This window comes from Neoarius graeffei, chromosome 8 (assembly GCF_027579695.1).
Source record: "Neoarius graeffei isolate fNeoGra1 chromosome 8, fNeoGra1.pri, whole genome shotgun sequence".
In the NCBI taxonomy this organism is placed as follows: Eukaryota; Metazoa; Chordata; class Actinopteri; order Siluriformes; family Ariidae; genus Neoarius; species Neoarius graeffei.
This window is the reverse complement of record NC_083576.1, coordinates 24,711,987-24,739,912: the sequence shown is the minus strand read 5'-3', so window position 1 is coordinate 24,739,912 and position 27,926 is coordinate 24,711,987. Positions and strand designations below refer to the sequence as shown.

The window sequence follows — 27,926 nt, the reverse complement described above, 5'->3', positions numbered from 1 at the left end:
ATCTAAATGCAGGCAAACAATGTGTTGTTTTTGTTGTTTTATATCCAAATGAGAATCGCAGCTTACCCGTCTGTGTTCTCGCTTCTTGAAGGCTGATCTTGTGGCTGATTGTTTTGAAACAATCTGACTTTCAGTTGTTTGTTCAGTTCTCCGTTCATACACTTCTTCCACGTAAGGGCAAGATGGCAGTGATATCCAGTTTAGAAATAAGACGCCTGTTCACTTATTCTCTATTTTGTCCATACGGAGTACTCCGCCATTACTGCTCAGCTCAGGCAATTACTAAAACCCGGGACGGAATGGGACGTCACTGGTTTTAGCAACAACCTCGGGGAGGTCACTGTCCGAGCGATATGTCATGTCCCGTTCCATCCCGGGTTTTACCAGCAACCCTCGGTTCACTCCGGGAGGACTGGTGCAACTGAACTTTTCTTTTAAAAAAGTAAAATTAAATAAAAACTTTTTCTTGTAGTTTTATTTTTCTTTAATTGTTAGTACTGCACCCTCTTTCAGTACAGGCTTATAGCCAATGCTCCTCAACAGATCAGAGGTCTCGTACGAGTCTTCAGTAAAATGTGCAGAGCAGAGGAGAGACCACTTCGTAGGCGCCCAATGTGCCCATGAACGTCTCGCAAAACACGTCCAAATCTTTGCAGTTTGAACATTCTTGGACCATGAATGCAATGTAAATCCACCTTCTGTCGTGTTGCTGGCGGGTGCAGCAACACATCTATGTGGCATGGTGATAGATTAGCTCAAAATGGAGGATCGGAGTTGCAGTCAGCTCTGTGTTTTAGTATAGTGGAAATGGCGATGAGACCGATAGACTTCCTGCTGTGACGTTACGGACGTCGAGGTCATTCACTCAGACCGCTACCTGTATAAATCACTTTAATCATAAAAATTACTATATTAGATTTATTGTTAACTATTCCTGTGCCATTCTTGAGGGCTCAAGGCATTTATAAACGAAAGTGAGGCCATGGCTCTGCGTATATGCTTTAATTTAAGACAAATAAGATTAACTATTAAATTATGACAAATTAAATGGCACAATACAAACAGAGGAAAGGTTACTATGTGTTCGTGGTAGCTGATGAGTTGCAATGATTGAGCTGCATTATTGGAAGATTTCGAAGATGCCACCCCCTAGAATCACTCTTTCACCATTTCGTTGTCATTTTGTTGTTTTCAGCTCTCTCTGAAGTTTGCCTGTGAGAAAGTTTTGTAGGCATAAATCAGCTATGCCATGAACTCACCTAGAAAATAACAGTGGTGATGGTGAAATCGGATGATTGGCATTCATGAAAATATGCATTTGAATATGCAAAAAATAGCATATAAAACTTATAAATCTGGCAGGAAATTTTAGTTTGTTTTGGAATACAAAAAAATTTACACACATTTCCATGAAAATAGTGGTTAATAAAGCCCATCACTAGAATTCTTAACACTATGATATATTGAGTATTTTAAGATACTGTATAAACTGAGTTGGTCAGTCTACCCTTTATAGGAAGCAAACAGAGTCTGAAGGTGAAAGGGCACACTGCTGTTAAAGTGCTAGTGTAGGTTTGTATAACAGTGGACAGAGTTGAGCAACTTGTGTGGCGCCGGACACTCTTAGCTTGGATGGCTGTGAGTGTCTGAGTGCCTTATGGGTGTCTGGCTCTTCTCTTGATCATTTATAAAGCTGTGTGTCTGTGTGAGCACCTGTGAATGATCACCAACAGCAGACAGTCCTTAGAGCTGTAACCTAGTCTCGTAGGAGTCAGCAGTAATAACAGTGCCGCTCCCTCAACTCAAAGGCAGTTATATTATTTTCCTAGTGACCCTAACCTAATATCAGCCATACACATCCTTTAACACTTTAAACCTCATAGGACCCATAACTTTTCTATTACTTTGGCTGCAGTTATTTTGTTACCTTTTATCTGAATTATTAACAGGATCAAGATCATATTAGGAAGAATTTGCACAAGTCAACTCCTATGAATAGTGACTCAGCCTATATTTAAAGCTGGACCAAGGTGTTGGGCAAGGGGCAGTAGATTTTATTTTAACTGTAATTGTATGAAATCTGACTAAATTTGCAGCTCATTTTTTGCACATATTTTCAGTGGGATCAAGTTTGAGTTATTGTATTCAGATTTCATGATTTATCTGGTAGCAATATAAAATGTAATGCCATGGTAACTACAGGAAATATGCAGGGGAGGCGCAGTTAGTCTGTACTAGGTTTAGCTTCTGTTTTGCCATAGTGGAACAGTATATCTGTTTCACTTTTACAATCCCTTCAGACAAAAAAGTACAATGACAAGAGATGCATTACCTAATAGATTTGGCAGAAGCTCTGATTCAAGGCAGCCTGATAAAGCTGGGTAACACTACTTTAATCAATCACATTGGCCTCAAGCCAGTTTAAGAAGAAGACCCACACCAGAGGCAGGCTTTCAGATGAGATTAGAAAAGCTAAACTGCAAGGCAACATGTCCTTTTAGCTATGACTATGAAGGAAAAAAGATGGCTGGTCACATTCCTGTGACACTAAAGTTGTGCTGTGCTATCCTTGGACATGTGCAGTACAAAAAATTGTTGTACTACTAATGAACTAAATTTTCTGTCATTCACCTGATTGCCCACACTAAGTTATTTTTGCCTGATATTTTTAAGAAAGCAAATGCATGATATAGCTGTCATGGCATACCAGGCAAGCTCATTATTGGATCTCATCTTGACTCCAGGCTGAAAGCAGTGAAATCAAATACAATCCAATTCCTCAACAGTTGAGCATAGATAGTAGGCACCAACAGCTCTTAAATCCCCATGTTGGCATGCTCACCTGTGCCCACTGCCCATCAGCCATTTTTAATTCCCAATAGTGCAGGAAGATGCATTAATTTCAGATTAACCTTTTTAAGAGCTCAGGGGGTGGCTGTGAAATCCAACTGTGGTGTTGGAAGCCTGGCTGTGTTTAAACTAAGTGAGCGGCCAATGCATCTGATATGTTTAAATGAGCTGTTGATTCAGCTGGAATGATTGATATCAGTCCAGTAATCCCTTTCCATCTCCACTAAATCCATTGGCTAGCATCCCTGATGGTGGCTTTACTCCCCAACGGGGTTGTTTTAATGTGCAGTGCTGTTTAGCCTTTCTTTGTATTTTATGACACACTTTTTCTTTTGCAGCCATCTGATGCCATTCATGATTCATAGGTTTTGCTTCATGTTGATTAAAGCTTATTAAAGTTAATTTTTCTACAAACATCAATAACAAATCAGCAAACATTCTCTGCATGTTTTCTTCCAAAACATGAGCACAGTTTGGATAAGAACATCGTCACTCACAGAGACAATGTGCATATCAACCACAGACACAGAATGAAATCCTTCTGATAAATAAATTCACCAGAACCTCGAGAAGGGATAAATAAGAGGAGCCATGGAGGCTCATTTGTATGCGGGTGCCAAGGTTCGTGCCTTTGTGCAATTCAGATGCAGACATCTGTAGTGACAGATCAAATAAAATACCTATGAATCAGAAAGATACAGGAAACATGCATGTGCTCCACAGGGAAGCACATCAACAAATTACTCCTGATTCATTTGTGGGAAAAACTCCGAACACCACCCAATCACACTGGATGTTGTGACCACCCAGTCACACCCAGTCCCTTTATACAGCAGTCATGTTGAAGGTTTAACTGAATCATTTTAAATAATTACGGTACCATATTTGGTATACCCATTGAAAATGATTTCGTTTGCCAAAACGAATCTCTCCTCTGCTCGCCTGTATTGGATTTTATTGTCTGCTCACAATGGGCCTCAATTATCAATATTGTAACATTGTGTAAAAATATTTGCATAAGCCAAACTGTCAAAATTTTCAGTTGGATTTACAGACGTTTTGGAAATGCTGACTTTCTTCAGACTCACATGCATATATATGTTCACCACCTGTAAAGAACAAAGTCCATTTCCAGCAGAGCTCATTTGCATTTAGTGACACCCAGGAAACTCCATGAAAGTTCAAGTGCACAGAGGTCTTGAAACATCAAATGACTACTAGATTGTGAAAGAAAAGGCAGAAGTGGCCATTTTGAATCGTTTCTATACCAAGAACAATATGCAGCAAAGTAAGAGCACCTGAACAGGTCAAAATCTAGAGACATATTACAAAAAAGCTGAATTAAGTGAGGAATTAAAATTAAGTGAGATGAAAAAAATGGAGGATAAAAAAAGAACTACACTGTACTCAGGTGATGATGCACATCAAATACACCATACATAGTGTAAATTGTTGTCAAAAGTTTAAATTGTGAATAGTTTAAATATTTCGGTCAACATTCTGGAGTGTTGTACAGCACACTCCAGAATCATTAAAAATCCATGCAAGTAACTGGATTAATATGATATTAATCAATCGGGGTTTTAACATTCTTATGCATAACTTTACACACAGGAACACAAACAAGATAAGAATGTTTTTTTTTAAAAATTACAGAGATTTCTTGTGAAAATGCACCTATGAATGATTTACAAATAAATCTGTTTATATCCAACTTGATTAAGGAAGCCCAATAAAGTTCATTATACTTATTATAATTAACACATAACTGCAAATACTCTCAAGAATTTTATCTTCAGAATTTTATATTCAACTGATGTTTTAGTGTGGTGTCTTCTTTCTACACTTCCTGCACTCTAAGTAGATGAGGTGTTAAGTATTCTACCTGTTCTGCTGTTGCAGACTCCCACATTTTTTCCACATCAATGAGTTATGGGTTCAGGACTGAAGCTGGTTACAAAACACATATTGACACTGCAAATTTCTTTTCAATCTCTGCTTGCCTCTTTGCAACTGTAAGTCATTTGCATGTAAATGGCCACATTATCCTCTTCTGCATTTGGTCCTTTTTGGCATTTGCCATGCATCATATTTTCTTCAGGTCTGTAGGACTAATATATAGTTTTTTTTTTCTCCTGTAATCTCAGATAAAGTGAATCTTACCAGGTCTTACACACGCACACACACACACACACACACACACACTTGAAAGTTTGTGAACCCTTTAAAATTTTCTATATTTCTGCATAAATATGACCTAAAACATCATCAAATTTTCACACAAGTCCTAAAAGTGGATAAAGAGAACCCAGTTAAACAAATGAGACAAAAAATATTATACTTGGTCATTTATTTATTGAGAAAATGATCCAATATTACATATCTGTGAGTGGCAAAAGTATGTGAACCTTTGCTTTCAGTATCTGGTGTGACACCCTTGTGCAGCAATAATTGCAATTAAACATTTCCGGAAACTGTTGATCAGTCCTGCACACTGGCTTGGAGGAATTTTAGCCCATTCTTTCGTACAGGACAGCTTCAACTCTGGGATGTTGGTGGGTTTCCTCACATGAACTGCTCGCTTCAGGTCCTTCCACAACATTTCGATTGGATTAAGGTCAGGACTTTGACTTGGCCATTCCAAAACATTAACTTTATTCTTCTTTAAAGGATATGGGACATGGATTTTTTTTCTGGGCATAATTATGTATAAAGGACATAAGAAATGCCATCTAAATCACTGCAGGGCGTCAAAAATGTGAAAATCATCACATTATTCAAGTTTTTTATACATCAGCGTAAAACAAGGATTCGTTAATGAGCTAAGTGGTCATGTGACCCGTGACGCAACAAAAACTTTCCAAGGAGCCAGCGCTTGGGAATCTAATGTAAACAGGTTACCGAAATGGACACCATCGACAGTGACATTCCCGATGTTTCACAGAGATGTGAAGTTAGACCCTATCAATTCGAACCGATAGCTGGAAATTCACATGAACATGGATCTTGTATTTACTCTGACGGGTCAGATGATTCTGAGAGTGAGGGTTCATTCAATCCCCATGAAACTGAAAGCGGTCGGCTCGATAACACATCCTGGTAAGTTAAAAACAATTCTTCTCAAAGGCTAATGATCTGTTGAAAGAAGTATTATTTTTGTATCATACATTGAAAGTTCATCATAGATCTAGCTAAAGTCCGTTGCAAGCTAGGTTTTTTTTGCTGATATTTTTCGAGATTGATTGAGATACAATGCTTCCAGAGTCCGAGATGAAAACATTCAAAATGGCGAAACAAGTCAGAATTATGATAATCAATAATTGATAGACCCAAAATTATAATACTAATCCTTACCTCGGCTTTCAGTCACTTAGCGAATGCACCTCGTGGTGGCCGTAGCACTTCGGGTTTCACTCCGCCGTCTTGTTCCTGAATTGGGACGTTGGGAACGGCTCCATCTTTAAGTAGCCTCTTAAATTTGGCTTGGCAATTAATATCGCTCAGTACCTGAGTATTAATGTTGAAAGAATTCTCAGTGAAATGGTCCGAACACAGTTTGTGGGAAACAGTAGGTGCAAAGTTTTTTCAACAGGTGTTCTGTAAAGTTATCCTACCTCTTGGATTTGTTCTACTAAGCCTACTGCGCATGTGCGAAGCCTACTGCGCATTAGTGATGGGAATTTCGGCTCTTTTTCGGGAGCCAGCTCTTTTGGCTCTTCTTACTATAAGGAGCCAGCTCTTTTGGCTCCCAAACGGCTCCTGAGATTTTATTTTTGATTTAATTGCTGGAATTAACTAGTTAATTAATTACATTATTATTTATATTTTATCAATAGGATGTTTTCCATTTTATTTTTTAGTTTTTGTAGCCATTGTAAAGCTTTGTAAAGTATAGCAGTGTAACAATGTTCTAGCTATAGAAATACAACTTACTTACCAATTAATAAATTATTTTCTCACAAACATAATGCAAAACTGTGTTATATTACCAATATAAAATACACAGAAGACATCAACTGTTTATCCTTTATGGCTTTATTTCACACTCGACCTTGAACAAAATGCCACAAAATAAATTATGAAGTATAAATCAGGCCTAAGAAACTATGAAGCAAAGTTGTAAATTATTTTAACAAACACAGAACAATGTGTAACAAAATATTTTATTAAATAAAATATTAGACTCCTCTCCCCTGTGCTCCACAGCTTTAAGTATTACACCAATTTTCGTATTTTCGCAGCTGTGAATGACATCAAACCCCCCCAACCAAAAAAAGTAGGCGTACACCATGCTACTTTTTTTCCTTTGAATGGTAATAGACAACACAAAGACACAATCGGACAGCAACTTTTTTTGTGAAAGTCTCTCTCTCTGAGGCACCTAAGGACAAAAAACTAATTCGGCTCCCCAACTCGGCTCCCACCGAAGAGCTGGCTCCCGTCGTTCACTTCAAAGAGCCGGCTCTTTGAACCGGATCGTTCGCGACCGACACATCACTACTGCGCATGCGCAGGTGAGCCCACACTTTCCTCAGCTTCGGGTCCTTGGGGAATGCAAAAAAACGTACTCCAGGGCATTTCCCTTTGGAATTATTGCAACCATAAGCAGCACAATACACCATGATGTTCAATATATGTTAAGGACTATAAAAACAATTTTCTTGTCATCCACTTCTCCATTCATCTACCCGCTTGTGCTGTGCCCGAAAGTTTCTGTGACGTATGATCACGTGACAGCGGCTCTTCCGGTTGTAGAAAATGCATATCGGAAGTCGAGCAGAAATGCCATATAATCATCACGAATATAACAATTTTGCTGAATTTAATAGATGATTTTGTATTTGTTGATGCAATTAATTCATATTTTTAATGGAAAGAAACTGATATAGCGTGCATTTATGTTTCATGTCCCATATCCTTTAACCCTTCTTTGGTAGAACGACTTGTGTGCTTAGGGTCATTGTCTTGCTGCATGACCCACCTTCTCTTGAGATTCAGTTCATGGACAGATGTCCTGACATTTTCCTTTAGAATTCGCTGGTATAATTCAGAATTCATTGATCCATCAATGATGGCAAGCTGTCCTGGCCCAGATGCAGCAAAACAAGCCCAAACCATGATATTACCACCACCATGTTTCACAGATGCAATGTTTTCCTTTCTCCAAACATAACGCTTCTCATTTAAATCAAAAAGTTCTATTTTGGTCTCATCCATTCACAAAACTTTTTCCAATAGCCTTCTGGCTTGTCCACATGATCTTTAGTAAACTGCAGACGAGCAGCAATGTTCTTTTTGGGGAGCAGTGGCTTTCTCTTTGGAACCCTGCCATGCACACCATTTGCTGTTCAGTGTTCTCCTGATGGTGGACTCATGAACATTAACATTAGCCAATGTGAGAGAGGCCTTCAGTTTCTTAGAAGTTACCCTGGGGTCCTTTGTGACCTCGCCGACTATTACACGCCTTGCTCTTGGAGTGATCTTTGTTTGTCGACCACTCCTGGGGAGGGTAACAATGGTCTTGAATTTCCTCCATCTGTCTGACTGTGGATTGGTGGAGTCCAAACTCTTTACAGATGGTTTTGTAACCTTTTCCAGCCTGATGAGCATCAGCAATGCTTTTTCTGAGGTCCTCAGAAATCTCCTTTGTTCATGCCATGATACAGTTCCACAAACATGTGTTGTGAAGATCAGACTTTGATAGATCCCTGTTCTTTAAATAAAACAGGGTAGCTACTCACACCTGATTGTCATCCCATTGATTGAAAACACCTGACTCTAATTTTACCTTCAAATTAGCTGCTAATCCTAGAGGTTCACATACTTTTGCCACTCACAGATATGTAATATTTGATCATTTTCCTCAATAAATAAATAAAAAAGTATAATATTTTTGTCTCATTTGTTTAACTGGGTTATTTTTATCTACTTCAAGAACTTGTGTGAAAATCTGATGATGTTTTAGGTCATATTTATGCAAAAATATAGAAAATTCTAAAGGGTTCACAAACTTTCAAGCACCACTGTATATACTAATAGCACTCTAATTTTACAGTTAATATCTAACTCTCTTTTTTTAGCAGCAATTACTCATATGCACCAGTGGAGTTGATTTCTGAAGAGTCCTTTTAAAAGGTCAATCAGTGAGTTTGAGGTGATAGACTTTTGTCGCCTTGTTTGAGGTCATGTTGCTTTCAGTCACCAAATGGCTGCAAAATAAGGTTTATGTTTTCTGTATAATAATGCTGCCAGACCAAACAAAACCATACTGAGGTGGAGATAGACAAAGCAAACAAACAAATCATTTGAAAGAGAGCCCAAAAGATACAGCCATCTGTATGAGGGTATTTTGCCACAAAGCTTGTGAGGTAAAAAGTATGTTAATTCAGCTCTATGAAAAGCATTAAATGTATTTTATCCCTCAAAGTTATAAAATCAACAAAGGGCCATGTTGGAACATTACAGAATACCACGTTACACAGTGTTTCTTGTTCCCAACATCAGAGAACAAGTTGCTGTCAGCAATTGACCATGAAGCAGTTTAGAAAAACCATCAAAGTTGAATATTACTACCTACAAGTGATACTGAAGACAGTATACACAAGTGAAACACTCTGGAAGCATAAGCTTTTCAAACAAAATGCCTGTAAGTCTATGAAAAAATATACAATCAGCTGTGTCCAAAACAGTGACATGAAAGCCTATGTGATTAGATGTATTCAACACAATACAAACTCTGAGGCTCTAAAACAGTTAAACCAGCTTCTCCTTTGGTACCATGTAGGGGTGTCATGTTTCTTTTTTTTCAATAAAATGTGAACCCTACAACTATAAAACACCTGAATAGTGCACCTCCTATTTGTATCTGTATTTATATATGTTTTAGAATTACATTAACTGTTCGTTATGAGTAATGCATTCATTTGGTTACCACCCTAGTACCGAGACTCTTTATATTTGATGTATATTATGGTATTATACAGTGGTGCTTGAAAGTTTGCGAACCCTTTAGAATTTTCTATATTTCTGCATAAATATGACCTAAAACATCATCAAATTTTCACACAAGTCCTAAAAGTAGATAAAGAGAACCCAGTTAAACAAATGAGACAAAAATATTATACTTGGTTATTTATTTATTGAGGAAAATGATCCAATATTACATATCTGTGAGTGGCAAAAGTATGTGAACCTCTAGAATTAGCAGTTAATTTGAAGGTGAAATTAGAGTCAGGTGTTTTCAATCAATGGGATGACAATCAGTCAAGTGTGCATGGCAGGGTTGCAAGGAGAAAGCCACTGCTCTCCAAAAAGAACATTGTTGTTCGCCTGCAGTTTGCTAAAGATCACGGGACAAGCCAGAAGGCTATTGGAAAAATTTTTGTGGACGGATGAGACCAAAATAGAACTTTTTGGTTTAAATGAAAAGCGTTATGTTTGGAGAAAGGAAAACACTGCATTCCAGCATAAGAACCTTATCCCATCTGTGAAACATGGTGGTGGTAGTATCATGGTTTGGGCCTGTTTTGCTGCATCTGGGAGAGGACGGTTTGCCATCACTGATGGAGCAATGAATTCTGAATTATACCAGCGAATTTTAAAGGAAAATGTCAGGACATCTGTCCATGAACTGAATCTCAAGAGAAGGTGGGTCATGCAGCAAGACAACGACCCAAGTCATTCTAGTTAAAGAAGAATAAAGTTAATGTTTTGGAATGGCCAAGTCAAAGTCCTGACCTTAATCCAATCGAAATGTTGTGGAAGGACCTGAAGCGAGCAGTTCATGTGAGGAAACCCACCAACATCCCAGAGTTGACGCTGTTCTGTACAGAGGAATGGGCTAAAATTCTTCCAAGCCAGTGTGCAGGACTGATTAACAGTTACTGGAAACATTTAGTTGCAGTTATTGCTGCACAAGGGGGTCACACCAGATACAGAAAGCAAAGATTCACATACTTTTGCCACTCACAAATATGTAATACTGATAATTTTCCTCCATAAATAAATGACCAAGTATAATATTTTTTTGTCTCATTTGTTTAACTGGGTTCTCTTTATCTACTTTTAGGACTTGTGTGGAAATCTGATGATGTTTTAGGTTATATTTATGCAGAAATATAGAAAATTCTAAAGGGTTCACAAACTTTCAAGCACCACTGTACAAAAGTTGATCTGCACAGAACTATCAGAATACTGTGGTTTTAGTATGGCAAGTGCCATAGGTGGTATTTTTCTTTCCAAATTATGTTTAATTAGTTGTAAATTTCCAGTCTACCATTTAATGAATGTCTTTCAGCTTATTTGCTAGAGAATACTATGCTTATTTGGGCCAAGGGTATAGTATGTCCCAGAGGAGCTCCAACAACACATTCAGCAGATAGTAGTTTTCACTTCTATTATAGAGCAAGGGCAGGAGCTGGTGACCTCATTAATTAAGAGGAAGAATCTGGGAAAGCTGTGAAACGAAAAACCAGCCTCATTATATCACCTTAATTATGTATCGAATGTATAGTATTTCTCATGGATGCACCAATCTCTCTCTCTCTCGCTCTCTCTCTCTCTCTCTTTTAATGTACAGTGGATATAAAAAGTGTACACACCCTTTTAAAATGATAGGTTTTTCTGCTGTAAAAAAAATAAAAAATTAGACCACGATAAATAATTTCAAAACTTTTCCCACCTTTAATGTGACCTATAACCTGTACAATTCATCTGAAAAACAAACAAATCTGTTTGGGGGAAAACATTAAAAAAAAGTACAATAAGCTGGTTACATAAGTGTGCACACCCTTAAACTAATACTTTCTTGAAGTACCTTTTGATTTAATTACAGCATTCAGTCTTTTTGGGTAGGAGTCTATCAGCCTGCCACATCTAGACTTGGCAATATTTGCTCCCTCTTCCTTGCAAAAGCGCTCCAAATCTGTCAGATTGTGAGGGAATCTCTTGTTCACAGCCTTCTTCAGGTCACCCCACAGGTTTTCAATTGGATTTAGGTCTGGGCTCTGGCTGAGCCATTCCAAAACTTTTTCGGGGTCATTGTCATGCTGAAAGATGAAATTGCTCTTCATCTTCAGCTTTCTTGCAGACACCTGAAGGTTTTGGGCCAAAATTGACTGGTATTTAGAACTGATAATAATTTCCTCTGCCCTAAAGCCCTGTTCCAGCTGAAGAAAAAAAAAAAAAAAAAAACATGATGCTGCCACCACCATGCTTCACCGTGGGTATGGTGTTCTTTTAATGATGTGCAGTGTTGTTTTTGCACCAAACATACCTTTTGGAATTGTAGCCAAAAGTTCAACCTTGGTTTCATCAGACCATAACACATTTTCCCACATGCTTTTGGGAGAGTTTATGTATTTTTTTGCAAAATTTAACTGGGTCTGGATGTTTTTCTTTGACCCTACCTCATAGTCCAGACATATGGAGAATACAGGAGATTGTTGTCACATGTAGTACACAACCAGTAGTTGCCAGAAATTCCTCCAGCTCCTTCAGTGTTGCTGTAGGCCTCTTGGCAGCCTCCCTGACCAGTTTTCGTCTTTTTTCATCAATTTTGGAGGGATGTCCAGTTCTCGGTAATGTCACTGTTGTCCCATATTTTCTCCACTTCTTGATGACTGTCCTCACTGTGCTCCATGGTATATCTAATGCCATGGAAATTTTTTTGTACCCTTCTCCTGGCTGATACCTTTCAACAATGAGATCCCTTTGATGCTTTGTAAACTCTCTGCGAACCATGGCTTTTGCTGGAGGATGCAACTGAGTAAATGTCTGAACTTTATTTGGGGTTAATCAGAGTCATTTTATTTGATGGCAAGTGTGTACCCAAAAAGACTGAATGCTGTAATTAAATCAAAAGGTGCTTCAATAAAGTGTGAGTTTAAGGGTGTGCACACTTATGCAACCAGCTTATTGTACGTTTTTTTTTTTTTAAATGTTTTTCCCCCTAACAGATTTGCTTGTTTTTCAATTGAATTGTACAGGTTATAGGTCACATTAAAGGTGGGAAAAGTTTTGAAATTGTTTATCATGGTCTCAGTTTTTTACATCAGAAAAACCTATCATTTTAATGGGATGTGTACACTTTTTATATCCACAGTATGTGATACCAGTTCAGTGCTGTGAGAATTGCCTGATCAGCCTCGCTGACGTGGGAGGGGCAAAGGGACAAAGGGAAGCATGGGGGGTCAGGAGAGTTTAGTAGTACATTGACCTGCATAATAAAACTGACTAAGATACAGTGGTGCTTTAAAGTTTGTGAACCCTTTAGAATTTTTTATATTTCTGCATAAATATGACCTAAAATGTCATCAGATTTTCACACAAGTCCTAAAAGTAGATAAAGAGAACCCAGTTAAACAAATGAGACAAAAATATTATACTTGGTCATTCATTTATTGAGGAAAATGATCCAATATTACATATTTGTGAGTGGCAAAAGTATGTGAACCTTTACTTTCAGTATCTGGTGTGACCCCCTTTTGCAGCAATAACTGGAACTAAACATTTCCGGTAACTGTTGATCAGTCCGGCATACCAGCTTGGAGGAATTTTAGCCCATTCCTCCATACAGAACAGCTTCATCTCTGGGATGTTGGTAGGTTTCTTCACATGATCTGCTCGCTTCAGGTCCTTCCACAACATTTCGATTGAATTAAGGTCAGGACTTTGACTTGGCTATTCCAAAATACTAACTTTATTCTTCTTTAACCATTCTTTGGTAGAACGATTTGTGTGCTTAGAGTCGTTGTCTTGCTGCATGACCCACCTTCTATTGAGATTCCATTCATGGACAGATGCTCTGACATTTTCCTTTAGAATTCACTGGTATCATTCAGAATTCACTATTCCGTCAATGATGGCAAGCCGTCCTGGCCCGGATGCAAAAAAAAGGCTCAAACCATGGTAATACCACCACCATGTTTCACAGATGGGATAAGGTTCTTATGTTGGAATGCAGTGTTTTGCTTTCTTCAAACATAATGTTTCTCATTTAAACCAAAAAGTTCTAATTTGGTCTCATCCGTCCACAAAACATTTTTCCAATAGCCTTCTGGCTTGTCCTGTGATCTTTAGCAAACTGCAGACGAACAACAATGTTCTTTTTGGAGAGCAGTGGCTTTCTCCTTGCAACCCTGCCATGCACACCATTGTTGTTCAGTGTTCTCCTGATGGTGGACTCATGAACATTAACATCAGCCGATGTGACAGAGGCCTTCAGTTGCTTAGAAGTTACCCTGGGGTCCTTTGTGACCTCACTGACTATTACAAGCCTTGCTCTTGGAGTGATCTTTGTTGGTCGACCACTCCTGGGGTCTTGTGTGAAAATCTGATGATGTTTTAGGTCATATTTATGCAGAAATATAGAAAATTCTAAAGGGTTCACAAATTTTCAAGCACCACTGTATGTTTAATTGATCAAAATGACGGCCTACGCATAGTTTGCAACCCATCAGATAAAACATTTTTCTATTTTGTAAATGGTTTGAGCTTCTGCATTTTCACAGTCAGAGCTTCCACACCCACTGAAACATTCATGGCTATTACAGACATTTTCTTACAGTTGTGGTCAGAAGCTTACATACTGTACAGTGACATGAATATCATCTTGGATATGAATGTCATGGCAATATTTGGGCTTTCAGTAATTTCTTTGAACTGTTCTTTTTCTGTGGCAGAGTGTACAGCATGCATCTTTAATTAAAAAGGAATACTAGAATTCGGTGCACAAGTTTTAATTTTCTTTGGGTTTTCTGAAATTAACACAGAATCAAAATTATACATACAGGGTCAAAATTATACATACAGCACACCTAATATTTGGGTAAAATGTCTCTTCGCAAGATTCACCTTGACCAAACATTTTTGTTTACCATGAACACGCTTCTGGAAGAATTCTGGTTGGATATTCCATGACTCTTCATGGTAGAATTGGTTGAGTTCAATAATTTTTTTTTTCTTGGCATGGACTCGACTTACCGGTATAAGCATGGTTCATATATTTTCAATAGGGTTGTAGTCAGAACTTGTTTTAAACTTAATGTTAGCCTGCTTTATCCTCCACAACCAGCTCTGATGCATGTTTAGGTTCATTGTCCTGTTGTATCTCCCAAGTCCCAAGTCATGTTCAAGTTTTTGATGGTTTATGCTGAAGAATTCTGAGGTAGTCCTCCTTCTTCATTATTCTATCCACTTTGTGCAATGAACCAGTTCCACTGGCAGCAAAACAGCTCCAGAGCATGATGCTGCTACCACCACCAGCTGGTACAGGTGTTCCTCTGTACATTGTGGTCATTGTGGCCAAATAACTCAATCTTTGTCTCATCTGACCATACAGCTATCCTCCAGAAGGCTTTTTCTTTGTCCGTGTGGTCAGATTCAAACTTTAGTTAAGCTTGAAGGTGTCAATTTTGGAGCAGGGGGTTATTTCTTGGACAGCAGCCTCTTAGTCCATGGTGATCTGAACTGTAGACAGTGATCCATCAGCTTCCAGTTCATGGCAGGGCTGTGCCATGGTGGTTCCCAGGGTGTTCCTGACCATCCAAACCAATTTCCTTTCAGTTGAGGGTGGCAGTTTGGGTTTTCTTGAAGCAAAGTGGCTTGGCAAAGTGACTACACCTCACAATAACTTGGATACAATTGTTTGAACTGATCTTGGAATTTGCAGTTGTTTACAAATGGCTCTAAGAGACATTCCAGAGTTGTGTATATGTGCGATCCTCTTTCTCAGATCTGCACTGAGCTCCTTGGACTTTTCCATTTTACTGTGTGTTGGTCAATCCAATGAGTGCTGTAAACAAACTCTTTTTATGAAGGCACAGAGAAGCTACCAGCTGTAGTCAATCATGATCACTAACAGGAAGTTAAGAGACCTCGGCCTTGGCAAGATGAGAGACATTTTGGAAGTTTCAGCACCTCTGAATTAATAATCTAAGTAAGCGTATGTACATTTTTGACCCTGTGTGTATAATTTTGACCCTGTGTTGATTTCAGAAAACCCAAAGAAAATTAAAACTTGTGCACCAAATTATAGTATTTTTTTAATTAAAGATGTATGCTGTACAATCATTCTGCCACAGAAAAATAACAGTTCAAAGAAATTACTGAAACCTCAGATATTGCCATGACATTCATATCCACGATGACATTCATGTCACTCGTATGTAAACTTCTGACCACAACTGAATATGAAGAAATTAAGATTTTGTGTAACTCAGGCACACAAAAAAAGAAGAAGGGACCTCGGACTGGTTAATGCAACATAGTGTAAGTTATAAAGGAATAGTTAAAATTTGCTTTACGATGAATTATAGAATGAGTAATTCATTTCAGTGTGTGTGTGTGTGTGTGTGTGTGTGTATTTTTGCATAAGTTTGGTATTAGAGAGAAAATATGCAAACTCAGGTTTTAGTGTCATCAAATAATTCTTATAAGCTAAAGCAAATTCCAAGATTAAATCAGTGACAGCTTACAATACCACTGCTGCAAGTGTGACTTGTTCATGTGGCCTCCATACATTCTGTTGAATCCCTTTGCTTTTCTTTTTTTAAGTACATTAAATGTCTACATAAAATGTTTTAATATTTATAACTCTTAAACCTTATTTAGTGAAGAATCTTCTGTGGCCCCTGTGGTCCTTTCAAAATGTCCCCTGAGTAATGTTCAGTGATTTAATAGCTTCTTTAAATATCCTGTTGCAGGGACTATCATGCTGTCTAGCTGGTCTACTGTAGATCAATACTAGCATTAAAATGTTGAGGAGCAAGGAAATATCTAATTAAAAAGATCTAAGCTTGCCAATCCATTTAAAAATGAGCTTCTTCACTTTGTGAAATCCAATCTGACATTTTATGATCGATGATGTTTATTTTCTTGAGATGACACCACTGTTTCTAAATGTGTTGTGATAACCTAGATGACTATTATCATAAAAGTGAAATAATACGGTATATGACATCCAATGTATTAGAAGCTGTGAAATGAACGTCGCAGTGAACAGACATTCCCCTCTGGAGTACAGGTAGTTCGCAACTGAAGTTTTTAATTTGACTTTTAACAGCTTTGATCGTCTCTCTCCTGGAAAATGATCATTTAGGAGTACATTAACCTTCATCTATGTAAACTAATATTCTGGTTTGTTCATGGTCATGATGCATTAAATTATGTGAGAAGCAGAATATTACAAAAGGCATAAATATATAAACAAGCATGATTTCTGGTGAATAAAACTTGACAAATTCCAACATTATATTATAAGTACTTGATTGTATGATGTGTTGGAAAGCAACACTGGCGATACTGGTGTTAAAAGAAAATTACACTGCTGTATTGCTAAATTATACAGTAGCATCTGTTTTGCATTCATACAGCTTGCAGAGCAGCAAGACTATAAATTGCACTGCAAGTGGGTTAACATTTTTATTTAACATAAAAAGCTAAAATTAAATGGATATATTTCTTCAGTATTATACACTTAAAAGACTGAGGCTTGTGTTTATGCAGATAGAGGAGCACTGGTCTAATCCTTCTTCATTGCCAGTATATGGTCCTATCTCAAATTAGACTATAGGTTTTGTGCAGAGAGATGGAAGGATGGGAAAATCACATTTCTTTTCTTTTTTTGCTTTGTTTTTAGTTAGTTAGTTGGTCTCTCTGTCTATCTGTCTGTTTGTCAGTTTGAAAACTTTGAATAGTCTGATGATTCCAGATGCATTTGGCTGCACAGTGGATGGGTAGGTAATTTTTGAGAAACCAGCTAGAGTAAGCTAGATTTTGAAAGTATCCAACCAAAAACAATCTGATCTCCTCCCTTATATCCTCCCTCCAGGGCTACCTCATGTGTTATTCACATACGGTATAAGAAAACACCTAATGTTATCATAACAGATGTAAACAACAAACACGGGTATTGTTAGTACTCACAGCTGTTGACTAGCTTGCTAGCTTTAGCAATATGTCTGCCATACAGTATGTCTGCCTTACCTTGTGAAAGACTCTGGTCACATGCAATGAGTGCAGGAACAGAGTGCTCGCAAGTAGGTAGGTAGACAGGCAGGTAGATCATCCAATCATTTCATTCAAACCAAAATAAATTATTGGATGGGCTTTTTCCAGCCCTGCGAGTGCCAAAGATATTTTTTTTTCCTTTTTATTGTCAGAACATTATTTTTTTTATTCATTGCTGTCGGAATATACAGAGAATTTCAAGAAATATAACAAAAATTCTTCTAAAAATGACCTACTTAACCTTTAAGGATAAGGTTTGTTTTTATCTTATAATTCTTTAACTTGCACTGGTCCACTGTACAGCCACTTTCATGATGCACATTTCTGTCCTTGAGAAATTAGATGGAAGCAACATGACGCACTGAATGTTGAATTGAATAGAATTATTTTTGCAGTAGCTAGAGCTCTTTGGACAGAGTGATACACAGTATAGGAAAACACTTGTGCTGCCTGTTGAAGCTTTCATGAGGCTTTCATTGCCTTACACTTTTTGAGAAGGGGCTTTTGGGAGTGAATTTTAATGGCAGTGGAGTTGGAGTTGAAACAGGACCTGGACTTGCCCTTGATATTGTTTAAAAATTAAGCAATGCAGTAACTCTTGTTTATCCTATCAGAATTATTTGTAATGTGCAAATATATTTTGATATTTCACAAATGTTTTTTATTTGCATAACATGTCAGTTTCTTTGATTAAAAGCTTAATTTTTTTCACAGCAGGCAGGTACTGAAGACTGTGACACTTTGAGCACAGGGGTCATTGTTGATTACTGCTCTCCTCAAAGTGGGGGGAAAAAGCAAATCTCGAATACATTTTTTGGAAGTCTTTGAAAACACTGACACTTTCTTTGTGCAGATCGTTTGGGCGCTCAAGCTTTTAGCTGGCTTTCCACCAACTCAGTTCTTTCTGTTCTCTATCACACTATGTGCAGTGTGCCATTTTGCTGCCAGCCAGAATCTGAGTTATGATTAATAGGTGTTACTGAAGTGCTCACAGCAATGTTCAACCTACTTTTTTCAGAGTCCATAATTACTTTTTAACTTACAAAAAAAAAAAGTCCTTGGGCAAACTAATACCTCTAATACACCTGAGTGTATGTTTTGTTGTGCAAAAACTACATGAACATTAACATTGAACATTGATGCATTATTTAAAATAAAATGATTATTAAACAGTACTACAGGACATAAATCAAGGTACAAAAGTGTGTAATTAAAGAAACAGATACACATAATGAAGATACAAAGAAATATAACAAGTGAAATAAGCTTTCAAAGCTGTAATTGGCCAGGAAATGGACTCGAGTCTCTTTGGTAAAGTGGTTTTCTTCAGACTTACCACTTTTATCTTTTTATAACCTTTGGTTAACAATAATACATAGCAATTTCTTTTAAAGCCAACAAAGAGCCAATGCACTGAAAGCCATTTGTCAATGTGGCTTTCTTCAAAATGGCACAATTTTCCTGCCTTTAAAATAGGAAGAAAATACAAAACTAGTGGAATGAGCAGTGTTTGTGTCTGTGGTCTGTATTTACAAGCACTGCTACACATTATGTGCTGGAGAGTTTGGTTATATTCCTGTGTGTCTGTGCCCTGCAAATGAAAGTGCTCTGCAACAGCCCTAGCCAAAAATCACTGGCTTTAACACTTTACAGTGTATATTGGGGAACAGTATAGAGACATTGTTTTCAAATGTACACAGCAGGTGTTTACTTAACAATGGTGATTTGGTTGTGAATTCACCAGGACCACTTTAAAAGCTTATTTATTTATTTTTTATTTACTTACTTACTTACGTACTTACAGGAATCTTAAACCTCTCCTAGTGGCTGGAGATGCTAAGCTTGCATCTAATGTATGGTAGCATAGATTTATTCCTTGAATGGTATCATAAAACATAGTCAGGGGTTGTTGTTGTTGTTTTTTTTTTTTTAAAGCTGTTGTATATTTTAGACATGGAGGTTCCACAGTGGCGGCACGGTGGTGTAGTGGTTAGCGCTGTCGCCTCACAGCAAGAAGGTCCGGGTTCGAGCCCCGTGGCCGGCGAGGGCCTTTCTGTGCAGAGTTTGCATGTTTTCCCCGTGTCCGCGTGGGTTTCCTCCGGGTGCTCCGGTTTCCCCCACAGTCCAAAGACATGCAGGTTAGGTTAACTGGTGACTCTAAATTGACTGTAGGTGTGAATGTGAGTGTGAATGGTTGTCTGTGTCTATGTGTCAGCCCTGTGATGACCTGGCGACTTGTCCAGGGTGTACCCCGCCTTTCGCCCGTAGTCAGCTGGGATAGGCTCCAGCTTGCCTGCAACCCTGTAGAACAGGATAAAGCGGCTAGAGATGATGAGATGAGATGAGATGAGGTTCCACAGTGGGGATGAGTGGCAGGTCTGAGAGGGAGAGAGACGAAGAAAGAGAAAACATAATGGCATGTACATGCAGGCACTCATGACCACTAATAACCCCTCTCAGCCTGAGTGTGGTGTCTGTGGTCTGTATTTACAACTAGCCTCAAGGCCAAGCAGAAAGACGTTCAGTACTTTCTGAGAAAACTGATTGGAGAAATCTTTCCTTGCCGGGAATTCAGCAGGTGCTCAGAATCACTTCCAGTCATGTGACTTTACCACATGGGTGTTATAGTTGATTCTGGTGAGCGCAGGCTGTGCATTTCATCCTGCAGCATCTTTATAGAATGATGGGCTCCATTTTTGCAGATTAATACTGAGTGCAACACCAGAGTTTGAGTCGCTCTCCAATTCAATTGCTTAATTCATCATAGTAAATACAACACAGCTGCAAAGTCATTTACACATCCTATAATATTTTGCAGTGATTAGACAGGTACTGGCTATACACAACTTTTAACATGCTTCTATTTGAGACCTGATATGAAATGAATAATGCTATTGTATTTGACATAAGCTACCATTTGACACCGCATTGCTCATCATAGCCTCAATTTTAAAATGTCAGCAGGTAATATCCTAAATTAAATGGAAGCTTAGTTAGAATGAATTTGCCAGTTACACTGATCTTCAAAATAATTTATAACTCATGTGGGGCTTCAGTCAGAGGAACCAAAAGCAATCAATTCTTTCTTTCCAGGTATCTCTCAGTTCACTGAAAGTAATACACCATGACATTAGGGGAAAATGCATTATGTTTACAGCATATTGGACAGGGTTTAATGTCCAAAACAAGCTGTGTTTCCTGTGCTCAAGTGGACTCCCTCCCTCTAGGTCTCACATTTCCTCATCAGCTATTTCATTGAGGGTGTTTCGATGAGGTTCATATGCATGAGGTTCAGAAATACATAAGAAGGTTTTGAGCAAGAGAGAAGTGTGACTTGGTTGATAATTGTACCTCGAGGAAACATTCATATTGTTTCTCTCAGGTGGTCGGTATACCTTTGATGGGGTGCCAATACATTATAAATCATTTATACTGTTGGTTAGTGATGCAATATCCAGCCACAGAACTCTGCCTTTTTTCTGTTTTTCATTTCAGGCCCATAGAGCAATAGCTGAAGGTCTTATGCTTTAAGAACTGAAAATTGATCAGTACTGTGTGGCGCACAGTTTCACTCTGCAAGGGACTCCTTTGACTCCGACACTGATTAGCATTTACAGTGCACAGTGCCCCTATAGCATTTGCAAATGTGATCTTTCCAGAAAGGCCCAGAGAGCTTTGGCTGCAAATGTTATTTCACACGTCTTCATCTATAAGGTTCAGGTGTGGTAATGACGGAGGTGGGACCTTTATTCGCTGATGTTGACTGATAAAAGGAAAGCACCTTTTCCCACTGGTGCATGGTCTATATATGGTGTGTGTGTGTGTGTGTGTGTGTGTGTGTGTGTGTGTGTGTGTGTAAAATGACACGAATGTTTTACTGAGAAATACACCACTTGTATTTTTCATACAAACTATATCTGGGACATCGACTGACATATTTTCTAATTTCTTCACTTATGAGGATATCAATAAATTATTTTGATTAACTTACATAGTTTTTTGTGAATATAATAAGAAGAAAATTATATGTTGGCTTGAAGATATAAAGTTTATCTTCTCATATTGAAAAACTCATATTTTTCATACAAAATACATCCCGGACCTGGGTAACATATTTTCCAATATCTTCACTTGTGAGGATATCGATGACATCACTTCCAATGTTTTCCTGCTGACTTGAGACACATAGTCAAAATGGTGAACTGGTTCAAAGTTTAAAATTCTTTTGATTAACGTGCGTATTTTTTTGTGAATGTGTGTGTATAAAAATAGCCTCAGTGAGGCTGTAGCTCATACTGGCCAAGACACCCATAAAATCGTAAATATGACAGGTGGCACCACCATCTTGACAACTTTGAGTAGCAAAAATTGAGTAGCGATTTTTGTAAATTGTGGATGGACGACGAGGACAGACAGACAACGGATGATATGTGATTGCATAAGCTCACTGGATGAGCTAATAAAAAGAGCATTACATGGTGGCACAAAGATCTGAAGTTTATCTTGTGTTCGCTTCACTCACTTGTGAAATATGTTCATTACTCAAAAATAAACTTCAAATCTTCACGCCACTGTGTAATATCCTCATATGTGTGTGTGTGTGTGTGTGTGTGTGTGTGTGTGTGTGTGTGTGTAGCACACTATTCCTTTTTTATTAGAAAGGTTCACAGAGCACAGGGTTGATTCTAGAGATGTGCACTGGGACTGGGATCCCACAAACACAACCAAAAAAAACCTCTGAATTAGGCCACAACCACTTTGGTTTTAAAGTCCAATAGACAGGTACACCTAGATATTTGGAGCACTAAACAGATAGAAATACAAATTGTGGTATTGCAGTAAACCCTAATCATCAGGTACGCCATCTCTGGATTGGCAGTATTAGACCACAGGTTTATAGAGACACCACAAATCACATGCCAAGTTCATAAAAAGAGACAATGTCATAAAGGAAGAAAAATACAAACGGGAGTACTTAGCTTTCTCACAGTTATCATTAATTCTTTTCCTCTTTTTTCCACATGCAGGACAGAAGATTTAACAAGAAAACTAGACAGCAAATAAACACCCAGTTCTGAACAGGAATAAAGAACGTGTGTTGTGGCTTTTTTTTAAATACATTTTTTATGCCACGTAGCCCCTCCCTTGTGGCTGATGACAAGAATACGAGTTGAGGGCCTGAAGGACGGAGGCACGTGCTGAGGGAAAGTGTTTTTCGACATCTTTGTGTTCTCACAGACCATGTGGCCAACAACGCAGAGGAATCAGCTTTCAGTGGTCTGGCCTGGATCCCATGCCACCAGGCCATGGATATGGTTATTTTGCTCAGTTTTGGCATTGGCACGGGCACAGAGCTACTACCCCACAGTGAACACACATTATGGGAAGCTACGCGGTATGCGCGTTCCACTTCCCAGTGAGATCCTGGGCCCTGTGGACCAATACTTGGGCGTGCCTTACGCTGCACCACCTGTGGCTGAGAAGCGGTTCCTGCCCCCTGAACCACCCTCGTCATGGTCAGGCATTAAGAATGCCACACACTTTGCGCCCGTATGCCCACAAAACATCCACAATGCCGTGCCTGAGATCATGATGCCCATCTGGTTCACATTTAACTTGGATATAGTTGCCACGTATATACAGGAGCAAAATGAGGATTGTTTGTACCTCAACATATATGTGCCAACCGAAGATGGTGAGTGTGTTGGGTATACAGGAAAAGAATTCTTTTCACTTCTTTCCTTCTTTGTCACCCTCTGTATTGTGTTTGAAGCATGAATTGTTTGGCGCATGCTTTGTCTGTCCACCGTGTTACTACATCTTGACTTGATCTCCCATGATGTCATTTCATCAGCTTTTCCCTTCCATGCCACTGTTAATGGGTTCCTCTTTTGTATCTTTCAAGATAAAACCAAAGCACATAATCAATCATGATTAAAAAAAAGGGAAAAAAAAGCTCAGATTATAATCAGATATAAAGATTGGAATTAATGATCTTGGTGCACCTCCCTCTCCTCACTGTCTTGACTGTTCTGGGGGATTAGAGATTAGAAATCGACCTTCTTGCTGTACATTGATCCTTTGTAGGGTTGCTAAAAGATGCAGGAACACAAGAGGCCTGTAGCATCAGTCCTAGCCATGTAAGACCCATTACTATCATTTCCCCTTTTTCTGTTGCCTATATGCTCTATTTATGCCCTCTTTTAAAATATGCAATATTAAAACACAAAAGTGGCACCTGGATACCATGGCCAAGCTCAAGATGTTAAACACCTTGATTAACATGAAAATCTGTCAGAACAATTGTTCTTTTGCACATATTAAAATTCCACATGTAAAACTTCCATGTCCATTTCCTAAATTAAGGAACTTGTCAAAATGAGATATGTATATTGAAATGGACCTTAAATACATGTCACTTTTTTTATTCATTTTGGTCAGATCTACAAAAACAATATTTTCTGTTTCGTAACACGAGTATTTTTTTGACATAACTCCAGTTATACAATGATAAAACTAATGCAAAAATGAAAGGCTCAGTTGACTTTATGGTTGTAACGGGTCTTATATAGAAGTGCATGTGAAACAAGGCTTCCTGTGTCCCAACCTGCAGCAAATCTGTTCCACCATTTTTAGAATATGTACCTAAAAATATACCCCAGTGAACTTTCTCAACATCTTTTTCGTTGTTCTCGTGGTTGATATTGACGGGAGGAAGGGAGATGGTGGTCTGAAACAATTTGATGCATGTGTCCTCCCAATTTTCTTCCAGAGACTTTTGTTATTTTGTAGTCTTTTATTCATTTCACAGTCAAAAGAATATCCAAGGAATGTGCCAGAAAACCCAACAAGAAAATATGTAGAAAAGGAGGTATGTAAGCAAGTCACCATGGGGGAGCGAAAAAGAGAAGAGAGCGACTGGTACGTCCTCTCTAAAGTCAGCGCCATAACTCCATCATCCTCGGAGTCAGAGCTCTAATTGGAATGGGCAGCATCGAAATTGGAGTGCAGATGAATTATGTCTGTATGTTTTACGGTGTTATATATGAACAAGAAGCAGAGTGACTTCCAGTGAGTTGGAGTGTATATTTGTTAATTAATAGGTGTTTCTCACCTATTTCTGTTGATTTACACAAGGTTGCAGTAATAATCAGTTGAATTTTGATGCTTCAAGTTCCTTGATGGTAATTTTATGTGTTTCAGAATATTAAAGTATAACGTACGGAATACTGAAGCCTTGTATTGTGCATTTCAGTTGTTGTGGAAAAGTCAGTGTACTAACCAACCATAATACTCATCATAGTCTGTGTTAATTAATGGGTCTTTGTGTCAAATTACTAAATGATGTTCTATTCCAAATCAGCTTAAAACACACTGAACAAGAATTTATTTAGAAGTAGATATGTTTTTGACTTAGATATACTGTATTATGTAATACTATTTCATGCTCAACCAAATGTAAAGTTTGTGCTCTAAGTGTGTTTTGTCATTTTGTAGATGATGTTTGCACAATATTTACAATGGCTCTTACATGACAATGCGATCATGCTTCTTTACAATGATGCCCTGATCTACTAAGGCCCTGTCCACACGGCAACGGATTCAGGTGAATCCGATACAATTGTTTATCGTTTCGGCCTGGCATCCACACGGCACCGGCGTTTTGGGTGCCCCAAAACGCAATCTTTTGAGAACGGGTTCCAGAGTGGAAAGCTCTGGCAACGTTGCCGTTGCGAAGTCGTCTGGATGAGTAGAACGGATTTGTTTATGATGACGTCACAACCACATGACTGTGAGTGCTTCACGCCGGGTAGAAGTGTAACAAACTCGATGCGAGTTGTCAACAAATCCTATAACTTGGTTCATGAAACGCGCTTACAAAATATTTTCACTGTGAATATTTATTGTGTAATGGTGCAAAGAGAGAGAGAGAGAGAGAGAGAGAGAGAGAGAATAGCCCTTAGGGCAGAGTCAATCCCGCCAGCAAAAATAGGGAAAAAAAAGGAGCGATCTCACCTCTTCAGATGTTGGTTTAAGTCCTACAATACATTCCTCAAAAAGGGCGTAGAAGAACAAATTAATCCATCAGCGTGTAGCATTCAATTTATTCCGGACCATTAAAGACGCCGCCTTCCGTGTAGAATCATACGTCATCCTCGCCGCCATATTGGATGGGTCAAAGCGGAGAATAAAGATGCCTCATTCATGTGCTGCGTTTAACTGTACCAACAGGTTTACCGTCCAAACGAGATCACATGGGATTACCTTTCACAGGTGAGACTGGAAAAATACTTTTCATTGTATTTGGTCATTATAATGTAATTTTACGAACAGATTTTTCTGACTTTGTGGCTAATATGAAGTCTTGTGCATAATAGTTTATGCGCATGCGTCCTTTCTTCTTCTATTGTTCTGGTGTCTCCGAAGGGACCGTCTTACAGCGCCCCAGAGGTGTGGCATGTGTATTGCATCGTTTTCAGCAAGCGTTGCGTTGCCATATGGACCTGATATTTTACTGATCTTTGCCCATGTGGACGCGATATTTTTTTAAATAACATCTCGTTGCCGTTGTCGTGTGGATGTAGCCTAAGATTTCAAGTGAAAAGGATAAATTTGCATATGTAGTTTTTGTACATTCAGTTAATGAGGAGATTCACATCTTTTGCAAAGTTGGAGGAGGAAACAATAATAAAGTAAGGTTTGTGCTATTTGTTCACAGCAGCTATGGCAACTTCCACACCTGCATAATTAAGTGTCAGGTATAATACAAAGTAAAAGTGATGAGATGCAGTGAAAAAACTGAACACAAAAGATATGCGTGAAAGAAAATCTTTTCAAAGGCGCTTTTTAAATCCTTGGTATCAGAGGTGAAAATGTGTCTTGAATATCAAATATAAAACCTCTTTAATAAAAAAAAAAACACCTTTACCTTGGTAAAGTTCAATCATCTTTCTGAGAATCAAATTTTCTCATTATTTTTAGATACTGAGGCATAATTTCAAGAAACTTTTTTTTTTTGTCTTCAAATTGCAGAAACTGTCTCATGCAAATTTAATACCTGCCCTTTGGTCTTATTAATTTGCTCATACATTTGCCATTCTCCAAGTGACTTTCAGGCCCTGTAAATCACATTGTGGTTGCAAAATGAATAGATTTGCATAGACACCGCCGTGTATATTGCAAGATACAGTGCCTTCCACGACTACTGGCACTCCTTGTAAAGCTTAGTAAAAAAAAAAAAGGTTAGGAAAAAATCCAGCTTTTGGTGAAGTAGCTCCATCTCATACTGAAAAAAAATGAGAAAAATCCAAACTTTAATCAAAATAAATTTAAATCCAAAATTTAATCAAAATTATTCAGAGAAAAACAAATCCATCATCAATAAATATTTTTTTCAACAAAAACACATGTGCCACTATTATTGGCACTCCTGCATTTGATACTTTGTACAGCCACCCTTTGCCAGTAAAACAGCACAGTCTTCTCATATAACATTTTATAAGGTTGGAGATACAGAGCAGGGCATCTGACACCATCCCTCTTTACAGAATCTCTCCAGATCATCCAGGGTCCTTGGTCCGCTCTTGTGCAATCTCCTCTTCAGCTCACACCACAGGTTTTCAATGGGGTTCAGGTCAGGAGACTGAGATGGCGATGGCAGAAGCTTTGTTCTGTGCTCAGCTAACCATTTTTGTGTTGATTTGGACACATGCTTCAGATCATTGTCCTGCTGGAAGATCCAATGATGACCCAGTTTTATTTTCCTGGCAGAGGCAGCTAGAGCTTGATTTAAAATGTCCTGGAATTTCATGGAGTCTATGATGCCATGTATCCTAACAAGGTTTTCAGGACCTTTGGAGGAAAAACAGCCCCAAAACATCACAGAACTTCCACCATATTTTACATTTGGGATCAGGTTCTTTTTCATTATAGCCATCCTTCTTTTTACGCCAAATCCACCTTGAGTGTTCATCTTGACATTCGTCCCTCCATTCGACGCGACTACCAGGTGCTTAAACTGGCTGAGAAGGCTGTGTGTGTGGGGGGGGTAGCCTGGTACCCCTACC

General features: G+C 38.4%; 1 protein-coding gene across 2 annotated transcripts in view; it reads left to right on the top strand.

Annotated features, from left to right (window-relative positions):
- Positions 1-27,926, top strand: part of nlgn3a (neuroligin 3a) — a 424,008-nt gene that overhangs the window by 91,182 nt on the left and 304,900 nt on the right. The window contains exons 2-3 of one of the 2 annotated variants that reach the window (XM_060927490.1): positions 22,887-23,554; positions 24,671-24,730. In XM_060927490.1, the coding sequence (XP_060783473.1) occupies positions 23,101-23,554; positions 24,671-24,730 (514 nt within the window). In that variant the 5' untranslated portion in view covers positions 22,887-23,100. The remainder of the gene's footprint in view (positions 1-22,886; positions 23,555-24,670; positions 24,731-27,926) is intronic. The other variant, XM_060927489.1, reaches the window with a different exon arrangement.